At 46.2% G+C, this 17295-nt stretch overlaps 1 protein-coding gene across 1 annotated transcript; it reads left to right on the forward strand.

Annotated features, from left to right (window-relative positions):
* On the forward strand, positions 1 to 14800 carry LOC121849386 (HSPB1-associated protein 1 homolog; the record flags this gene model as incomplete). Its single annotated transcript, XM_042336189.1, has 5 exons — positions 1 to 174; positions 7972 to 8055; positions 13754 to 13864; positions 14175 to 14309; positions 14342 to 14800. Coding segments are annotated over 5 exons (867 nt in total), but the record flags the coding sequence as incomplete, so codon positions are not given.
* Positions 14801 to 17295: the final 2495 nt, after the last annotated feature.

Below are 17295 nucleotides of genomic sequence, written 5' to 3' on the forward strand. Positions count from 1 at the left end.
AGAAAACGGTGGCATCTCTTCCCTCCAGAAGACACCTCCTTCCTGTATCCCACTAGAATTCCTTACGAAGAGTCGAGCGTGTTTAGCAAAGTTAACGTTGTCAACCCTAACGTCAAGATGTTCCCTCAGTTTGGTCGCGCCAAGCCCCACATTGTGACTCTACATCCAGGACAGGTGAGTGAGTGTGTGGTAGGAGTTTAAGTTCTGAGTCAATTTTTATACTGTTACTGTTACTGTTAGGTACGAAACAATAAATAGTTTGGGACACGACATGTCAAGCGACTGCCAGGATGGTGGAAGGCGAACTGGAAGGACCTGGGTCTTCTCTCGCCTCGCAAATTCTTACTTTCTTATTACTTGTGTCCGGCAACCTATAATCAAACTGAATTTGGTGATTGGAACATAAAGTCAGTGGTGGTGGTGGAAGGGTTGGGGGAACAATTTGTGCTTCTAAAATTACGAAGGGAATTAGAGTGGTTTGATGTGAAGTCCATCTGAATATAACTTCAAAATAATAATAATCCTTGCATTTTATACAATAATAATCATCCTTGCATTTGACACCATGTTGCCGAGACGTCTCGAAAGAGCTTCACAGATTATACTGTAAAATGTAGTGGCTGTGTATTTTGTGGACGAAACGCGGCAGCCAATTGCGCACAGCAGCGTCCCACAATCAGACATCATCAGGCTGCCTTGGGTTCACCTTGTTCCCAGTTTGTACTTGACTAAAGCCCAGATTGACCTTCAGGCTTTGCATTTGTTGTGGCTTCAGGCAAATCTTTGCAGAATAAAAAAAAATCCCGACAATTTTATCCAGAATTTAAAGCTTTCGCAGCTTTTAGAGGATTTTTCTTAGAGAGGGAGAGAGAAAGTATATATTTTTTTTATCTGGATTATTTTTTGCGTGCGTTAAAATAGGTCAAAATTCCGTAGGTCAACCGAGACGAAGAGATGCGAATATAAGGATTATTATTATTTACGTCTTGAGGGATCACAGTTTTTGTACATTTTAAAATCTTGACGTCTCGAAGATGTGATATAATGATACTAATCCTTGCATTTGATATAACGCCTTAACATGTTATCGAGACGTCTCAAAAGTGCTTCACTGCAAAGTAAATTGACTGTGAATTTTGTGGGTGAAACACACCAGGCTAATTGCCCACAGCAGTGCCCCACAAACAGTCGTGGACTGAGTGACCATATAATGATTATTGTTATTTTGAATGGATTATTACCCCTGGAAAGCGATACGCCAATCGACTAACAACTGGGGTCCCTACTTACTGCTGGGTAAACAGAGGCGTGTGGAGTAAGGAAACTTGCCTAAGGTTTTGTCCCGCCTGGGAATCGAACCCGGGTCCTCTCGCTTGTGAGGCGAGTGCTCTAACCGCTGCACTACAGGACTCCACTGTAGATTCTTGTGGTTTACAGTCCAAACTTACCACAGTTAAAAAAGACCCTCGGCCATTTTGCAAGTTTATTCCTGGAATAAATCCACGTCCAGCGTTTGACATGTACTGGGAACGTACAGACCCCCGGGGCGGTGGGGGTGCGGAGGGAAGAGGGGAGAGGGCAAAGGTCAATGATGACTGAAACGATGGAGTCAATCATTTCACTTCCACGTTGCGATCGACTAACAAAAAAATGTGGTCATTGCAGCTTTTGCCGGCAATAAAGCGGTCACAACATTTGACTGTGATTTTGGTGAAGTGCTCTCGAGATATTTCAACGTGAAGGCAGTATAAAAATGCAAGTTTTACCCTTCACAATAATAATAATAATAATAATAATAATCCTCCCTGTATTTGCTATAGCGCCTTATCGAGTCGTTGAGAACCCGTTGAGAACCTCGCATGCGAGGCGAGCGCTCTAACTACCATCAAGGTCAGGCTTGTCCCTCGTCCCCTCCGCTCAACCGTCAGCTCCCGCTCTTTCAGCCACGACGCCACGAAGCTTTGGAACTCTCTCCCCCAATCCCTCCGCTGTACCCCCTCGTTACCCTCTTTGAGTTCACGGCTGAACCCTGCCTCTTCGACCGGTCACCTCCACCTCCCCCCCCCCCCGCCCTCCAAGCCCAGTTCGGCGTCAGGCTCCGGCTCTGTTAAGCGCTCCGAGATGCTGCCCTGCGTGAAGGGCGCGGTGTAAATGCAAGTTGTTGTCGTCACGCTGAGAGGGAAGGGTGTGTTCTTCTGAGGCTGAAGTTAAGATTCATAAGATGTACTTTTGGCGCAGAGTGGAGGGAAGCTGGATCTACCTCATCCAGGTGCTCCGAGACACCGCCTGGCCTGAAGGCCGCTATAGAAAATGCATGTTGTTGTTGTTGTTGTCAGAGCGTGTTTGATGTTAAAAATCAGAAAGAGTTCCGTTGTTCAACGCTAAATGAAATACCTCATCTTAAAGCCCATCAAACGGCCTTAAAATATAAATATACCAATCAGCTGGTCCAGTAGTTTAGCATTGGTTGATGTGCCACAGTGTGGAGGGGTGAGAGCGCTGGTTAACAGCTGAATGGTATCAAGCGCCAACCAGTCTTTGGTTCTCAGCTCCACTGTTCCATTTAAGTGACGTCAAATCTCATTTCGGGAGAATTTCCATCACTTATCTTACGCTGCACAGAGTGACACGGAAATTTCAGCACAGGAGTTTCGTGCCTAAACTGTGCTCGCCACCATCCCTCACCTCCCGTCCGCCGCTGGAGATATCTCTAATCCTATTTTGCTCTTTTTCCTCCATTGCTCTTCCCTATCTTAACTTTTCTAGCGTTTCTCAGTTTCCTTTTATGAATGGCGCCATTGAGACCGATTTACCAGCCACTTGCCCTAGATAACGCATTCCACATCCTAATGTGAACGTTGCCGTGGAGGTCAACTTTCCCGTGTTGCCCTTCCGAAGAAGACTGCTTTGTAAATCGTGAGGGTGAACAGACAAAACGATGGGAGGGGGGGAACGACTTGATAAGCAACGGCTGCAAGCTCCGTTTGAATTACAATGTATAACTATAATAATCCTTGCCTTTGATACAGCGCCTTATCACGTCTTCGGGACGTCTCAAAGCGCTTCGTACAGTATACTGTAAAGTGGAGTGACTGTGTTTTTTTTTTAAGGGATCCACCAATCGACTAACAACCGGGTTCCTACTTACTGCAAGGTAAACTGGCGTGTGGAGAAAGGAAATTTACCTAAGGTTTCGCCCCGCCCGGGAATCAAACCCGGGTCCTCTCACTTGTGAGGCAAGCGCTCTAATCAATAAGCTTCAGGAATTCTGCTGATCGTTATCGCTGTGTCTTAGAGTTTCGGCCTTCATTTTGTTTCAAACGGCGTTCCTCACGACGGTACAGAAAGGCGATTTGAGATAGCGATGTCTGGAAGTATCACTCGCTGGGCATCGCAGTCTGAACCCAAACCTGATCGATGTTCTGTCCCTCGAATCATTAGCGCCGTAAAAAGTGGATTCGTTTTTCTTTCGTCCAGAAGAAGTTGCGATCACTGCCATGTGGCCTTCCCTGTTTTAACACACACAAACCTGTGAGTTGTGGTTGTGTGATTGGCGGGAATCCAGAGGTGACGATCTGACAGCCACACATTATGAGAGCCACATATTGTAAATTAGTGATAGCCACAAGAGAGACGATTTTTGTATTAAAAAAATCTGGGAAACTGTACCATTTATGAATTACCCTGAGACGAGAGCGAGTTAATCAAAGAGCGGTTTTGGTAATTTAAGGGCCAGGGCAAGTTTTATTTCTTCTGTCCCAGTCGCTGGCCGTTTCTTAATCATCCGTCTCTTCTCAGTTCGGCATAAATCTGTATCAGGTGCGTGTACATACTCCAGTGAGTCATACCCAGTTGAGGCAGCTGTGTACATGGAATTATTTTTCATTCGTTTTAGACCATTTCGCTAAAATATATGTAAATTGCTTTCGGGAAACGCGTCTGTAAATTGGAAAGATTTTAATTCTTTTTCCGAGCCAGGGAGCTATTCTGGGCCTACAGGGCGCGAGATCAAACTATGATGGGTACAATTATGAAATATCATGTTTTGTTTTGCGCATCGAAGTGATGGATGGCTGTGCTTGTTTATGGTAATTTCCGACAGAGCAGTAATGGAGAGCAGTTAATTCTGGTAAAATCCGACATCCCGCCTGCGGATCAGGCATGCCTACCAGTATTTAGCGATTATGAAAAAATATATTTGCCGCCAAGAAGTGGGTGGTGGTGGCTAATGAGGAGACGTACCCAGTCCAACACATCTGTCGTTCGTAACAAACCCCTTCTCCCCATTGCCAACGACTGCGCTTTCAGCCACTGAACACTCTGGAACATTCTTCCTCCATCCCTCCGCCTCCGCCTCCGCCTCGGCCCCCTCCCTTCCCCGTCTTCAGATCGCACCTGAAGACCTTCCTCTTCGACCGTGCCTTCGGTCACCTCACCTTCCCCCTTGGCTCGGGGACGCTACGCTGTGTGAGGGGCGCTGTGTAAATGCAAGTTGTTATCGATTGTTTTTGATGATCCATCCCGAACCCATCTCTCTCTCTTACCTGCTGCTAATTGAGTAATACGCCTTTGGCCGTGCAGCAAAAGAAACCGAAGTCGCAGTCGCTATTTATCTTTGCGGAAGCTGTGAAACACGATCCGATTGCTTCGTGTTTCATTGCCGTGATTCAATTTTGCACGATGGGAAGTTAGGATGGAATGCCCAGGCTGGAGTTAAACGCTTGTGTTGGAGTTTATTATTTCAAATATTAACAATCCTTTTGACGTAGCGCCTTATCGTGTCTTCGAGACGTCTCAAAGCGCTTCACAGAATATACTGTAAAGTGCAGTCACTGCGTATTTTGCGGGTGAAACGCGGCAGCCAACTGCGCACAGCAGAGTTCCCCACAAACAGTCGTGGTTGGAGTGACCGCATTTTTTTCTTAGAGGGATTATTACCCCCGGAAAGCGGGCGCTCTCGCCACTTACCCTACTCTATGGGGCTTGCGTTTAGCTGGGATTGTGGGGAATTATTTGCAGCGCAGCGAACATTGAATAACTTGATGTGCAGAGTTACTGGCAGAAAATCCCGTTGTGGACCTCGGTTGGGTCCCTCCTGATGGCATCTCTTTTCAGGGCCAAAGATCCCAACTCCAGCAAGGAATTGCCACAACTGAAAAATGAAACCGGCATCAGTTGTCAGCTCTTAACTTGTGCAGCTCTGGAGCGCAAGCTTAAGCCCTGCGTCTAAACCTACCCGGGAGTAAATGGAAACTGAGCTTGATCCGAGGTCTCTTAATTAGCAACTCCTAGCTCTGTCGCAGACAAGATATCACTTTTATCCCAAAGGCTGTCTCATTAAGCAAAGGCATCGCTGTTACCTTTTGGCCCTGTGGATAGATGTCTTTTCAGGACTAATGCAGTCGCCTCGCAAACCAGCAGGCTTAGCGAACGCGACATCGGGGTGTAAGGAAAAGTGTCATCACAGCAGCATTTGAGCTGTCCTTCGGATGAGACGTTAAACCGAGCTGCTCGTCTGCCTGTTCAGATCCCACGGCGCTATTCGAAAAGAGAAGGGAGTTTCTCTCTCTCTCTCTCTCTCTCTCTCCAGGTGTCCTGGCCAACAATCCCCCAAAATAAAAATTGGTCGCTCACTCCATGACTGTTTGTAGGACACTGCTGTGTGGCCCCCACATTTTGCCCACAAACTATACTCAACAGTACATCCTGTGAAGCGCTTTGAGACTTCCCAACGATGTGATAAGGTGCTATATCACACGCAAGAATTACTATTATTATTATTATTATTTAAAAAACACCTTGATGCTGTGATGGGATGTTGGTAGGATGGGAGTTTTGGAAGGGTGAGGTCAGATTGGGCTGAAGAGCCTTTCTCACCTGAACCAATCTTGTTATTTTCTGGGTTCTTGTATTTGTAGGATGTTTGCTGTGCGATAATGGCTGCCATGTGTGTCCAACTACACTACACGTCACATTTAACTGCCGTAAAGCACTTACAATGCGATAAAGTGTCATAAAAATGCGAGTTCTTTATCAATACCACTTTAGTTGAATGTTTGTGGTGATCCTATTACCAGCAGTATTTAACTTGCTTCTAATTAATTGGATCTGCCAAATCAATATGCGGTTCTGGCAATGGAAACAGCCAGAGTTGTTTCCTAGCCTAAGTTGTTCCTGTTAAAAACTATTGGAATCAATCTATAACTGATTGAATGTTTCCCTTAACAGTTCCCTTAATTGGCTTGACCGCCCGTATTCTCACCCACACAAAACTCTGTATCCCCATCATGCCAGTCCTCGCCAGGCTCCACAGGCTCCCGATCACAGAATGGATCGATTTGAAGATCTTCTCACTAGGTCTACAAATCCCTTCACGCCCTGGCACCTCCGGCCTGCTTTCTTCCCACTCCACGACCTGCTGCCTCTGCTCGACTGGCTCTGGCCTCCTGCTCATCCCTCGTCCCTTCCGCTTGACCATCGGTGGGCACGCTTTTAGCCACTACACCCCAAAGCTTTGGAACTCTTCCCCCCCCCCAATCCCCCTGACTTGCCACATCCATAGGTTGGGCTAAGCCTCGACAATGGTGTTCACCTGCCAAAATTGGCTGCCTTATTTCGTTCACAAAATATACAGTCAATTCACTTTACAGTATATTCTGTGAAGCTCCTTGTGACGTCTCGAAGACGTGATAAGGCGCTATAGCAAATGCAAGGATTATTATTACCATTCAGTGTGTGATAGAAAACCTTATAGAGGTACAGTTTACACAATCCGAAAGGGCAAAGCAAAAGTAAACTCGGAACAATATTTTCAGCGACGCCAAGGTCAAAAACAGCAGAGAGACCGAGGTGTTGAGGGAAATCAAAGCAAATCTTGTGATCTTGGATCAAACAAAGTATTTGGGTTTGAACAAATTGCCATAAAACATGATTGAGGCAAAGGACATTGAGCCTCGTTTAAGAAGCTTAATGCTGTAATGTGATAAGGCGCTATATGCAAGGATTATTATTTATTATTATTATATATTGAGAGGACAGTAGGGTTGGTGTCATGGAAGGATGAGGTCTAATGTTTGTTTTTTTAAAATCTGTACCTCTCTTGCGAACAATTACATTTTAGTTTGGCGACATGATTCAATTAGGTGTCCCGGGGGGAAGTGAACATGGAATGAGAGATAACGAGAGAGAATGAGTGTTCCAAACTCCCAAGACATCCAGCTTTTTTTTAATCTATAATCGTGACCTCCCAAGGCCCCATTTGCTGTGATTTACACTGTTCTCATTTCATCTCAGTTGAGGGATCCGCCAAGGATTTCTGAGCCAGACCAGATGGTACGGTTCATTTGCATGCGAAAGTCAGCTCCCACAATCGGTTTCAAGCGTAATATATTGAAATAATATTGTTGCCGTGTTCAGAATAACCCTGCTCTGTGGAGAACGCAGACAAATTTGCAGAGTTAAGCGTTGCCAAACAGTGAAAAGTTTAATCATAACAATGGTAATAATGCTTGCATTTGATACAGCGACTTATCAGGTCGTCGGGACGTCTCAAAGCACTTCACAGAATGTATTGTAAAGTGGAGTGACTGTGTATTTTGTGGGCGAAACGCGGCAGCCATTTGCGCACAGCAGCGTCCCCACAAACAGCCGTGGATTGAGTGACCACATTTCTTTTTAGAGAGATTATTACCCCCGGAAAGCGATCCACCAATCCGCTAACAAACGAGTTCCTGCCTACGAAAACAGAGAGGAGGGAGTGTGTGGAGGAGGGAAACTTGTCTAAGGTTTTGCCCCACACCAGCCAGGAATTGAACCCAGGTCCTCTCGCTTGCAGAGCGAGTGCTCTAACCACTACGGTACAGGTCTCCGTGGGGGAGTTCAGGGGGAAAGTGCAGGCGGGGACCTCTCTTGCAGGTAGGTTCATTGCTGTTGACATGACTATTATAAATTGGCTTCTCTTTCTCTTTCCAGGTCCTGTTTGTCCCCAGGCACTGGTGGCACTATGTCGAATCTTTGGATCCTATCAGCGTCAGCATGAACTCCTGGATTGAACTGGTAACGCATAGGAGTTTGGTTTTAGACTAATCGAAACACAAACCTTCAACCCGCAAAATATACAGTCACTCCACTTTACGGGATATTCTGTGAAGCGCTTTGAGACTTTGAGCCTCAAAGACGTGATAAGGCGCAACATCAAATGCAAGGAGTTATAATAATAATAATCTTATCGCTCTCTTGATTAATATAATAATATAATAATATAATGATATAATGATAATGATATAATGATATAATGATATAATATAATGATATAATGATATGATAATATAATATAATAATAATATAATAATAATATAATAATAATATAATAATAGGGCGAAACTCGGCAGTCAGTTGAGCACGGCAGCGTCCCACATTGCCAAGCGAGTATCTACCAGTTTGCTTCGTGCAGAACCGGTGGGTTTCCTCACGAGTGTCGTGGCAGGGAATTCCATCTTCCTACCACCCTCAGGGCGAAGAATTACTCTTTCCTAACCTTCCCTTTAATTCCGCTTGGGTTTATCATAAATTGCCAGTGTCCACAGCTTGAGTGGAAAATGTCCAAAAAGCAGCTACAGCTCGGTGATAGATAATCAAGCTTTGTAGTCTTCCTTCCTGTCAGCTTGATTTTTACCTCCCTTCTCGGCTGGATCCTGCCAAACTGAGGCCAGAAGCCAGGAAGTCTGATGAATGGAGAGGAGGCAGTGAGTGAGCTAATGCACAGAGGGCAAATCACTTATTTGCACGTGGAACAGTGGGTAAATGCGCAAAAGGGATTTGTGTATAAACAGGTCACCTACAAGCGGATTTCACTCTTACCCAGTGAATTTGGAGCCCTGCTGCGCAGTGGTGAGAGCGAGAGCGAGAGGACCCCGGGTTCGATGACCAGGCAGGCATGGCGAAACCTTGGGCAAGTTTCCTTACTCCGAATGTCTCTGATAACCTAGCAGTGAGTAGGAACCCTGTTGTATGTCGCTTGGTGGATCGCATTTCCGGAGGTAATAATCCTCCCCCTAAAAAAACATTTGGTCACTCAATCCACAGCTGTTTGTCGGGACGCTACTGTCTGCAATTGGCTGCCGCATTTCGCCCACAAAATACACAGTCAATTCACTTTACAGTATATCCTGAGAAGCGCTTTGAGATGTCTCGAAGATGTGATCAGGCGCTGTATCAAATGCAAGATTTATTATTATTATTATAAATTTGCAGCGTTGCAAGCAGTGAAACGTTCAAATTTTGTCCTTGTTTATGCCTCCTGAGAATACATTCTCACAAAGGTGGACGTAAGGTACATAAGGTAATGCCTCAAAGCGCTTCGCAAAGACAGGGTCAGATGCTGAGCAAGGGCAAAGGGACAAATCCTCCCGTCAACCCTGACAGAGTGAAGACGGAACAAGATGTCAGGAAACAATGTTCTAAATCTACAGAGAGAGAGAGAGAGAGAGAGAGAAGTGGCACTTTTAAACGTCAAGAACGGGAGAGACAGCGTTTAACAAGAGATGGCCACTACTGGCAGATCTCTTCAACCCTCCTGACAGTCTGTCAACTCCGCATATTGCAGGGGGAATAAGGAGCAGTCGGGCCAATTTTCTGTGTTGAATTGCGCTGATAATCTTTTTAAACAAACTCTGTCTGAACACACAGTAGAGATTGGTCTGCGTGTAGCGCCCCTGGCAGCAAGAATGCGAACAGCTTTCCGGATACAGAGAGCTCCTTGCTATGACATTGACAAAGGTGGTCCAACTGCTGGCCCGATTTAATTCATCCCGCGGGCCGATTTAACTCCCCCCCCCCCCCCCCCCGCTCTATTTCATCTGGACCATCCTCTCCTTCCGTACATAAACCGTAAATGTTATGTTGTGTTTCTGGAAGGGAAACGCAAAAATATTGCATATGCCCTCAGCAGCCAAACAAGTTGTCATAACGAGGGGTTGCTCTGGGTTTTACTTGTGTTTAGGCACATCCAACCTCATTGGAAGGATGTCAGTTATAATAATAATGACAATAATAATAGTATTACAGAGCAGTATGATACAGTAAAGCTCACATTGTGGACGTTTTGCCCACAAATATTACAGTCAATTCACTTTACAACATATTCTGTGAAGCGCTTTGAGACGTCTAGAAGACGTGAAAAGCGCTTCATAGAATATGTTGTAAAGTGAATTGACTGTAACATTTGCGTAAGTCAAATTAAATGTATGGTCCCAACTGATACGACTTATAATAATAATAATCATTGCATTTGACATAGCGCCTTATCACATCTTTGAGACGTCTCAAAGCGCTTCACAGAACATACTGTAAAGGCAGTTGACTGTATGTTTTATGGGCGAAAATGTATATTTTGTGGGCGAAGACTGATATGAGGTTTTGCTGTACTATCTGTCAGAAGGTTAGCACAGTTGACCACGTTCTAGTTTTTAATCAGTCTAATAGAGCAGCGACGTGCAGTGTGGGGCTTGTTATAATGTGCAGAAAGCTGGACTCCAAACACGAACGTACCTTAATGAGGTTAGAATTTATTACCCATCGTCCCATCCGTCTGTCTGATGAATGGTGTTTCCATCTCATCCCTGTGTTTTCACCGCTGGGTAGAAATGAAGCCCGGAGTCAATTATAAATCCAATTTATCATTTGAATTCATCAGCAAAAAAAACAGCCTTATTTATATATATGTGTATATATTTATATACTAAACTCCGTACACCCATCACATCAACGACAACAACTTATATAGCGTCCTTCACCTGGAGTAGAATCCTGGAGCACTTGTTCTCGCCAGGCTCCAGTGGCTCGCTATTGCCTAACTAATAGAGTTCATATAAAATAATATAATTCAGGTCGCGCCTGAAGACCTGGCTTGGCATCGTGTTCCGCCACTGTCTGGGACACTGTTCTGCGTGAGTGGAGCTAAATATAGGCTCTAAGGGACACAAGCGAGCAGAAGGTAAGTGGTAATTGATTTTGAGAGTGTCGGTTTGAAAATCTGTCCCTCCCAGTGCCAGCAGTTATGGGGTACAAATGGGCATGTCATGCTACAGCTCCCGTTTTGATGATAGCACTAAATCATTTTAAGCATTACTCTCCACGCAAGCTTGGCAGCCATCACAGCATAATCTTCCCGACAGCGAAACTCTCGCACCAAGCAACAACGCAAATGATAATGATCGCAGACCTCATTCGTTTTGCTGATGGATTGTGACTGTTTGCACTCGGTCATGGATGCTGTCTGAGGGGATGGGAGCTTTTGGATAAACCGGTGTTTTACTTTCGGGTTGGTGTTGAAGATAAAGAACGCTTCTGCACATTGCAAGTTCTGCACTTCCACTTTCCGTGCTTCAGAGCCTGTTAAAACTATTAATCTGGCACATTCTCCACTTAGCTGGGCTGAACGTAACTTTGCTAGCTAAAAGGGTAGGGTAGAGTTACAGCTTTCATCCGACTTGATGCATCGGGATGCTGTACCTTGATGGAAAGGCATCGCAAGCAAACAAATTTGTGGAGTCCCGTAGCTCAGTGGTTAAAGCGCTCACCTCGCAAGCGAGAGGACCCGGGTTCGATTCCCGGGCAGGACGAAACCCTAGGTAAGTTTCCTTACTCCGCACACACACACGCCTCTGCTTACCCAGCAGTAAGTGGGTAAGTTAGTTGATTGGCGGATGTGAGTAGAACGAGCTAACCAGTATGCTACAGGACTCCACCTCCTTCAAAGGTGATTGATGTCAAAGCGTACGTAGTGACTGTGTATTTCCAGGCAAACGCGGCGGTCCCACAGACAGCCGTGAAATGAACGACCCAATTTATTTGGAGGAGGACTGTTAGGCTTTCATTGCTATGAATAGGTTTTTATTATTTTGGAAGCACTCTGAAGATTAAAAAAAAAACAGATGGGAGACGAGGAGAAATCTTGTTACCCAGCGAGTTGTTGGGATCCTGAAAGGCTGCTGGAAGCCGATTCAATAATAACTTCAAAAAGGGGATTGGATATTTACTCGAAAAGAAACAATTTGCAAGGCTCTGGGGAGTGAGTGGGATTAACTGGATAACTCTTTCAAAGAGACGACACAGGCACGATCGGCCGAATGGCCTCCTTCGGCGCTGTGAGATTCTACGATAAAGCTTCCCTTTCCTCTTTTAATTGTGTGAAACGTGGGATAGTCTTTCACTGGGTTTTATCCTCCACATTGTGTTTTATTATCTTAATATCCTCAGAGGGGGTTAAACAAGGACACGAGAGACGAGTAGCTTTGAACGAGGAGTTCATCTTTATGTATGTGTGCGGCCGTTATTGTTTTGGATAATTAAATCCACGCTGCAGTGTATCTTTCGGAAGAATATTCAATGATTTGTTTTATGCATCTCAGCTGTGCCCTTACGAACTGCAGCACAACTATAACAGTGCCAGGCAATAACAATGCAGAGAGAGCCGATCTGTGTACCGTCTACTTACTGACAAGAATACAGTTGAAACAAATGTCGTACGTTTAAAAGATCCTGTGTCTCGCCTGACTGGGGTCAGCTGTCTTTCTCTAGTTTATTATAATAATAATAATAATCCTTGCATTTGATATAGCGCTTTTCACGTCGGGAGGACGTCCCAAAGCGCTTCACAGAACACACTGTAAAGTGAATTGACTGTATATTTGTGGGCAAAATTATTGTGTTATCATAAGTATAATGGTTAGAGCACTCGCCTCGCAAGCGAGAGGACCCGGATTCGATTCCCGGGCAGGGCAAAACCTTAGGCAAGTTTCCTTACTCCACACACATGTTTATCCAGCAGTAAGTAGGAACCCGGTTGTTAGTCGAATGGCAGATTGCTTTCCGGGGGCAATGATCCCTCAAAAGAAATGGTCACTCAATCCATGGCTGTTTGTGGGGACGCTGCTGCGCGCAATCGGCTGCCGCGTTTCGCCCGCAAGATATGCAGTCAATTCACTTTAGGGTATATTCCGTGAAGCGCTTTGAGACGCCTCACCGACCTGTTAAGGCGCTCTATCAAATGCCAGGATTAATTATTAGTATTATTACAAAGGCATGAAGTAGTTAGAATGTGTAAGCAATATAAATACTGCGATGCATAAGTGCATAACAAGCGGCCCACTTTAACTGCATGTGGGTGAATTTACCATCAATCGGGAGTGTTCCACAATCCACTCGATGTTTGTCAGAACAAAATGGAACAAAGGCAGATGAAGTGCTTTGAGGCATCCTCGTGTCGGGAGGACGTATCAAAGCACTTCACACAGCTGGCTGGGTGCCCGAGTTTTTCTTGGTGGAGGATGAGCAGAAGCACAGTCAACAAGGTAAATCCGACTGGAACTCTCTCCCTCAATCCCTCCACCTCCCCTCCCCTCCCCCCTTTCATCCCCATCTTCAGGTCGCACTTGAAGACCTTCGTGTTCGACCGCGCCGAACGGTCCCCTCCCCACCTCCCTCCAACTCGACGTGGAGTTTCGCCACTGTCGAGCGCTCTGGGGCGCTACCCTCTGCGTGTGGGGCGGGGTGTAAATGCAAGTTGTTGTTGTTGGTAAATCGCAAGATGGGTATTTAAAGGTGGAGGAGGGAGGATTCGAGGATATAGATAGTGGTTATGGACCTGGAGGAAAACTCAGCGGCTCTTTTCAAGTAGTTGTGTTAGTTCTTTCATGATTCTTGCTACGAGGCCATTGTTGGTGACTCTCCTCCTGCCTGTCCTGTTCGCTAGGCTGAAGACGACGAGGCCAGAGTCAGCGAGGCGTTGACACGCACCGCGGTCTACGCTCTGAAGTCCGCAGAGAATTTGGCCGACGCTGGCAGCTGGCTCAATCCCACAGAGGTACTTGAGGAGACACCCATTTTTACAACGCCTGTCATCTCGAAACGTCTTCCATGTCAAAAGCTTGACATGTCCTGTAGCACAGTGCTCGCCTCACAAGCAAGAGGACCTGGGTTCGATTCCCGGGCAGGGCGAAACCTTAGACAAGTTTCCTTACTCCCCCCCCCCAACCCTCCATCATGTCTGTGCTGATGTTAGCTCTCCCGTGCACTTACTGTTATACAGTCTACTCTTCAAATACTGTTGTGGAGTCAACTAAAGGAGCTGGAATATGTTAACACCGGTGATCTGTCTTTCTCTTTTGGACTAGGTTAACATTATGTCCCACGAAACCAATCTGCGTTACCTAAACCTTGCAGTTCAGGCTTGCAACTCGAAGCCTTACCTGCCGTTATCCCCCTCCCCAAATGATGGGACCTCACCAGCGAGGCGTTCATCTTCCAACTCACCCAAGAAAAGGAACGCGAGTCGAGCAAAGTGTTTCCCGCCTCCGAGCGAGACCCCGTGGGAGATGAATCCGCCATTCCGTTTGGTCCCCACCTCCTTCCGGTTGGTACGGCTCACGCAGGAAGCGGTGGGTCGGGCTGTGTTTCGTGCGACTCTGAGCAGTGCGAGGGACCTCTGGATGGAGATGACGTGGAGCTCACCCATTGTCGGGGAAGGACAGGCCTGAGTATTGGGTGCGTGGCGGCTGGGTGTGATGGCACGTTGTCAAGCGGAGGGGGAGATGGTGGGAGCGAGGATGGGCTGACCACCGATGACTTGCTGGAATGTTTGGTTCACCCTGACGTTATTCGGTTAGCGACTCGAATCCTGCTGGACAGGCAAAGCTCCCGTTAGTCACACCAGCTCGTCCATGTTTCGTTTGTCTCAACCGAGCTCCCCGTCGGTGCCCTGTTCAGGTGGACGTTAAAGATCTCGCGGCGCTATTCAAAAAGTGAATGGAGTTTCTCTCTCTCTCTCTCTCTCTCTCTCTCTCTCCCGGTGGCCTGGCCAAATAAAATTGGTAGCTCAGTTCATAGCTGTTCTTGTATCAAAAGGTTGTTGTGTTTCGCCTAAAAATACACCAGTCACTACACTTTACAGTAAAACCCCGTGAAACACTTTCCAGGGGTAATAATCCCTTTAAGGTATAATAATAATTTGGTCACGCAATCCACCACTGCCGCGGGACACTGCCGTGCGCAATTGGCTCCCGCGTTTCGCCCACGAAATATACAGTCACTGCACTTTACATTATATTCTGTGAAGTGCTTTGAGACGTCGCGATGATGTGATTAGACGCCATGTCAAATACAGGGATTATTATTATGACGTCTTCCTGGCATGAAAGGCGTTGTATGAAATGTAGGAATTATTATTATATTAATCTCGAAGCTAAGGCAGGCTCGAGCAAAACAGCCGTCCTCCAGAGACAAAAAGACAAAGCCATTGTGCGGCATCTGTATTTAACATACAGGATAGAGGGCGTTCCCTGAATTTATAGCAACTAAATCAAGCCAGACTGTTTCACCATCCCTGGAGCTGTCTAAACTCTGAAGTCTGGTTCCATCCAGAATCTAGATAACGCTATAAATTAACCCTCGCGGCCATTTCTGTGAGAACAGGAGCCAGAAACATTGGAATAAATCTCCAGGCTGTCCGGTCCGCAAAGAAAAGCGTCAAGAATTATGCTTGTAGGGGATTTTTGCCATGTATTCTGTCGGGAACCCTACTGCTCTGTGAGGATAATCTGACTTAATGATTTTAGCAGAGTAGCAAAGGGGGATGCAGGTCTGAGGAGAAAGTTGGTTACCCAGCAATAAATGGGAACCCGGTTGTTAAATCACTTTCCGGGGGTAGTAACCTCTTCAAATTAATAAATAAATGCGGTCACTCAATCCACGCCCGTTTGTGGGGACGCTGCTGTACACAATTGACTGCCGCGTATCGCCCACAAAATATACAGTCAATTCACTTTGCAGTACATCCCGTGAAGCGCTTTGAGACGTCTCAAAGACATGAAGAAGGCGCTGTATCAGGTGCGAGTATTATTATCAAACTACTCACCATTTTGAACATCAAAAACTGCCCCATTAACGCCGTACTATTAAGCGACCGCTGGTTTGAGCTTCTGCTTAAGATCCTCGGTAAATTCACAGGGAAATGTCTTTCAAACAGTGCCTTCTCAATGGTGAGCTGCATAGCATTTATTTTCTTCCCCTTGTTGAGATTTTTCGTTCAACGCCACAAAAGATTTCCAAGAAAATTGTGACACAAAAGAGTGGGTTAGACATGATGACCCTGGAATCAGACACTCAGATCAGTATAGATTTATTGCCTGTCAATGGAGGCTCTTAACTTGGCTGGTTTGCACTTTGAGACCAATCCTTCTCTCTGTATAGATGTCGGGCTAACGATTCCCAGGACCATTCAACTGACTTTTCTGAAAAGATTGAAATTGTACGTTCTCTGTCACAATCAGTCGACGTCCAACGGACCTTAGCAATATTCCTGTCACTGCGCTCGCTCGCTCTCTCCCTGTCTCCCCCGATGGAGTCCCGTAGCTCAGCGGGTTAGCGCGCTCGCCTCGCAACGAGAGGACCTGGGTTGGCTTCCCGAGCAGGGCGTAACATCGGGCAAGTTTCCTTACTCCACACACGCGCCTCTGTTCGCCCAGCAGTGAGCAGGAACACCGTTGTTAGTTGATTGGCCGATCACTTTCTTGGGGATAATAATCCCTCCAGAAAAAATTTGGTTGCTTAATCCATGTTTGTGGGACAGTTGGCTGCCACGTTTCGCCCACAAAATACAGTCAATTTACTTTAGAGTACGTCCTGTGAAGAGCTTTGAGACGCCTCTCAACGACGTGATAAGGTACGATATCAAATGTGAGGATTATTATTATTACCTTGGTGCTTAATATGTCTTTCTTTTCTGTGCTTCACTCTGACGTTTTCTCGCCCGTCCTCCCTCCCACCCCCACTCTTATCAACCTTTTAAAGTGCTCAGTTTCTTAACCACAGGAACAAGGGAATCTATCCGGCTCAGTCGAAACGATGAATCCAGCAAAGGCTATCACTTATGCAAAGAGCCTTTCACGAGCGATGAACCTCTTGAAGTGCTTAAGTAGGACAATAGGGATAAAGACTTTCACTGCCGACCTTGTATACGTATACAGGGACACGCCGTTGGTGCCAACAACAACTGGTTGCAAGTCAAGCTATCGGCCTGGCTCAGTCCCTCACGCTCTCGCCTGCGAGTCAGAAGGTTGAAGGGCTCACGTCCCAAGTTTGGGTCTTTGTGAGTTCACTCCAAGGCAGAACGCGGCAAAGGCTGGCCAGGCAGTGCTATCAGTGTGTCAGACACCCGGTTGTCCAAGGTGTTCATGGCAGTGGAAACACACAAATTGGCTTCCCCGTTTGCCTACAAAATACATGGCCCGCGCTTGA

Source organism: Callorhinchus milii, unplaced genomic scaffold (assembly GCF_018977255.1).
Source record: "Callorhinchus milii isolate IMCB2004 unplaced genomic scaffold, IMCB_Cmil_1.0 Scaffold6, whole genome shotgun sequence".
Classification (NCBI taxonomy): Eukaryota; Metazoa; Chordata; class Chondrichthyes; order Chimaeriformes; family Callorhinchidae; genus Callorhinchus; species Callorhinchus milii.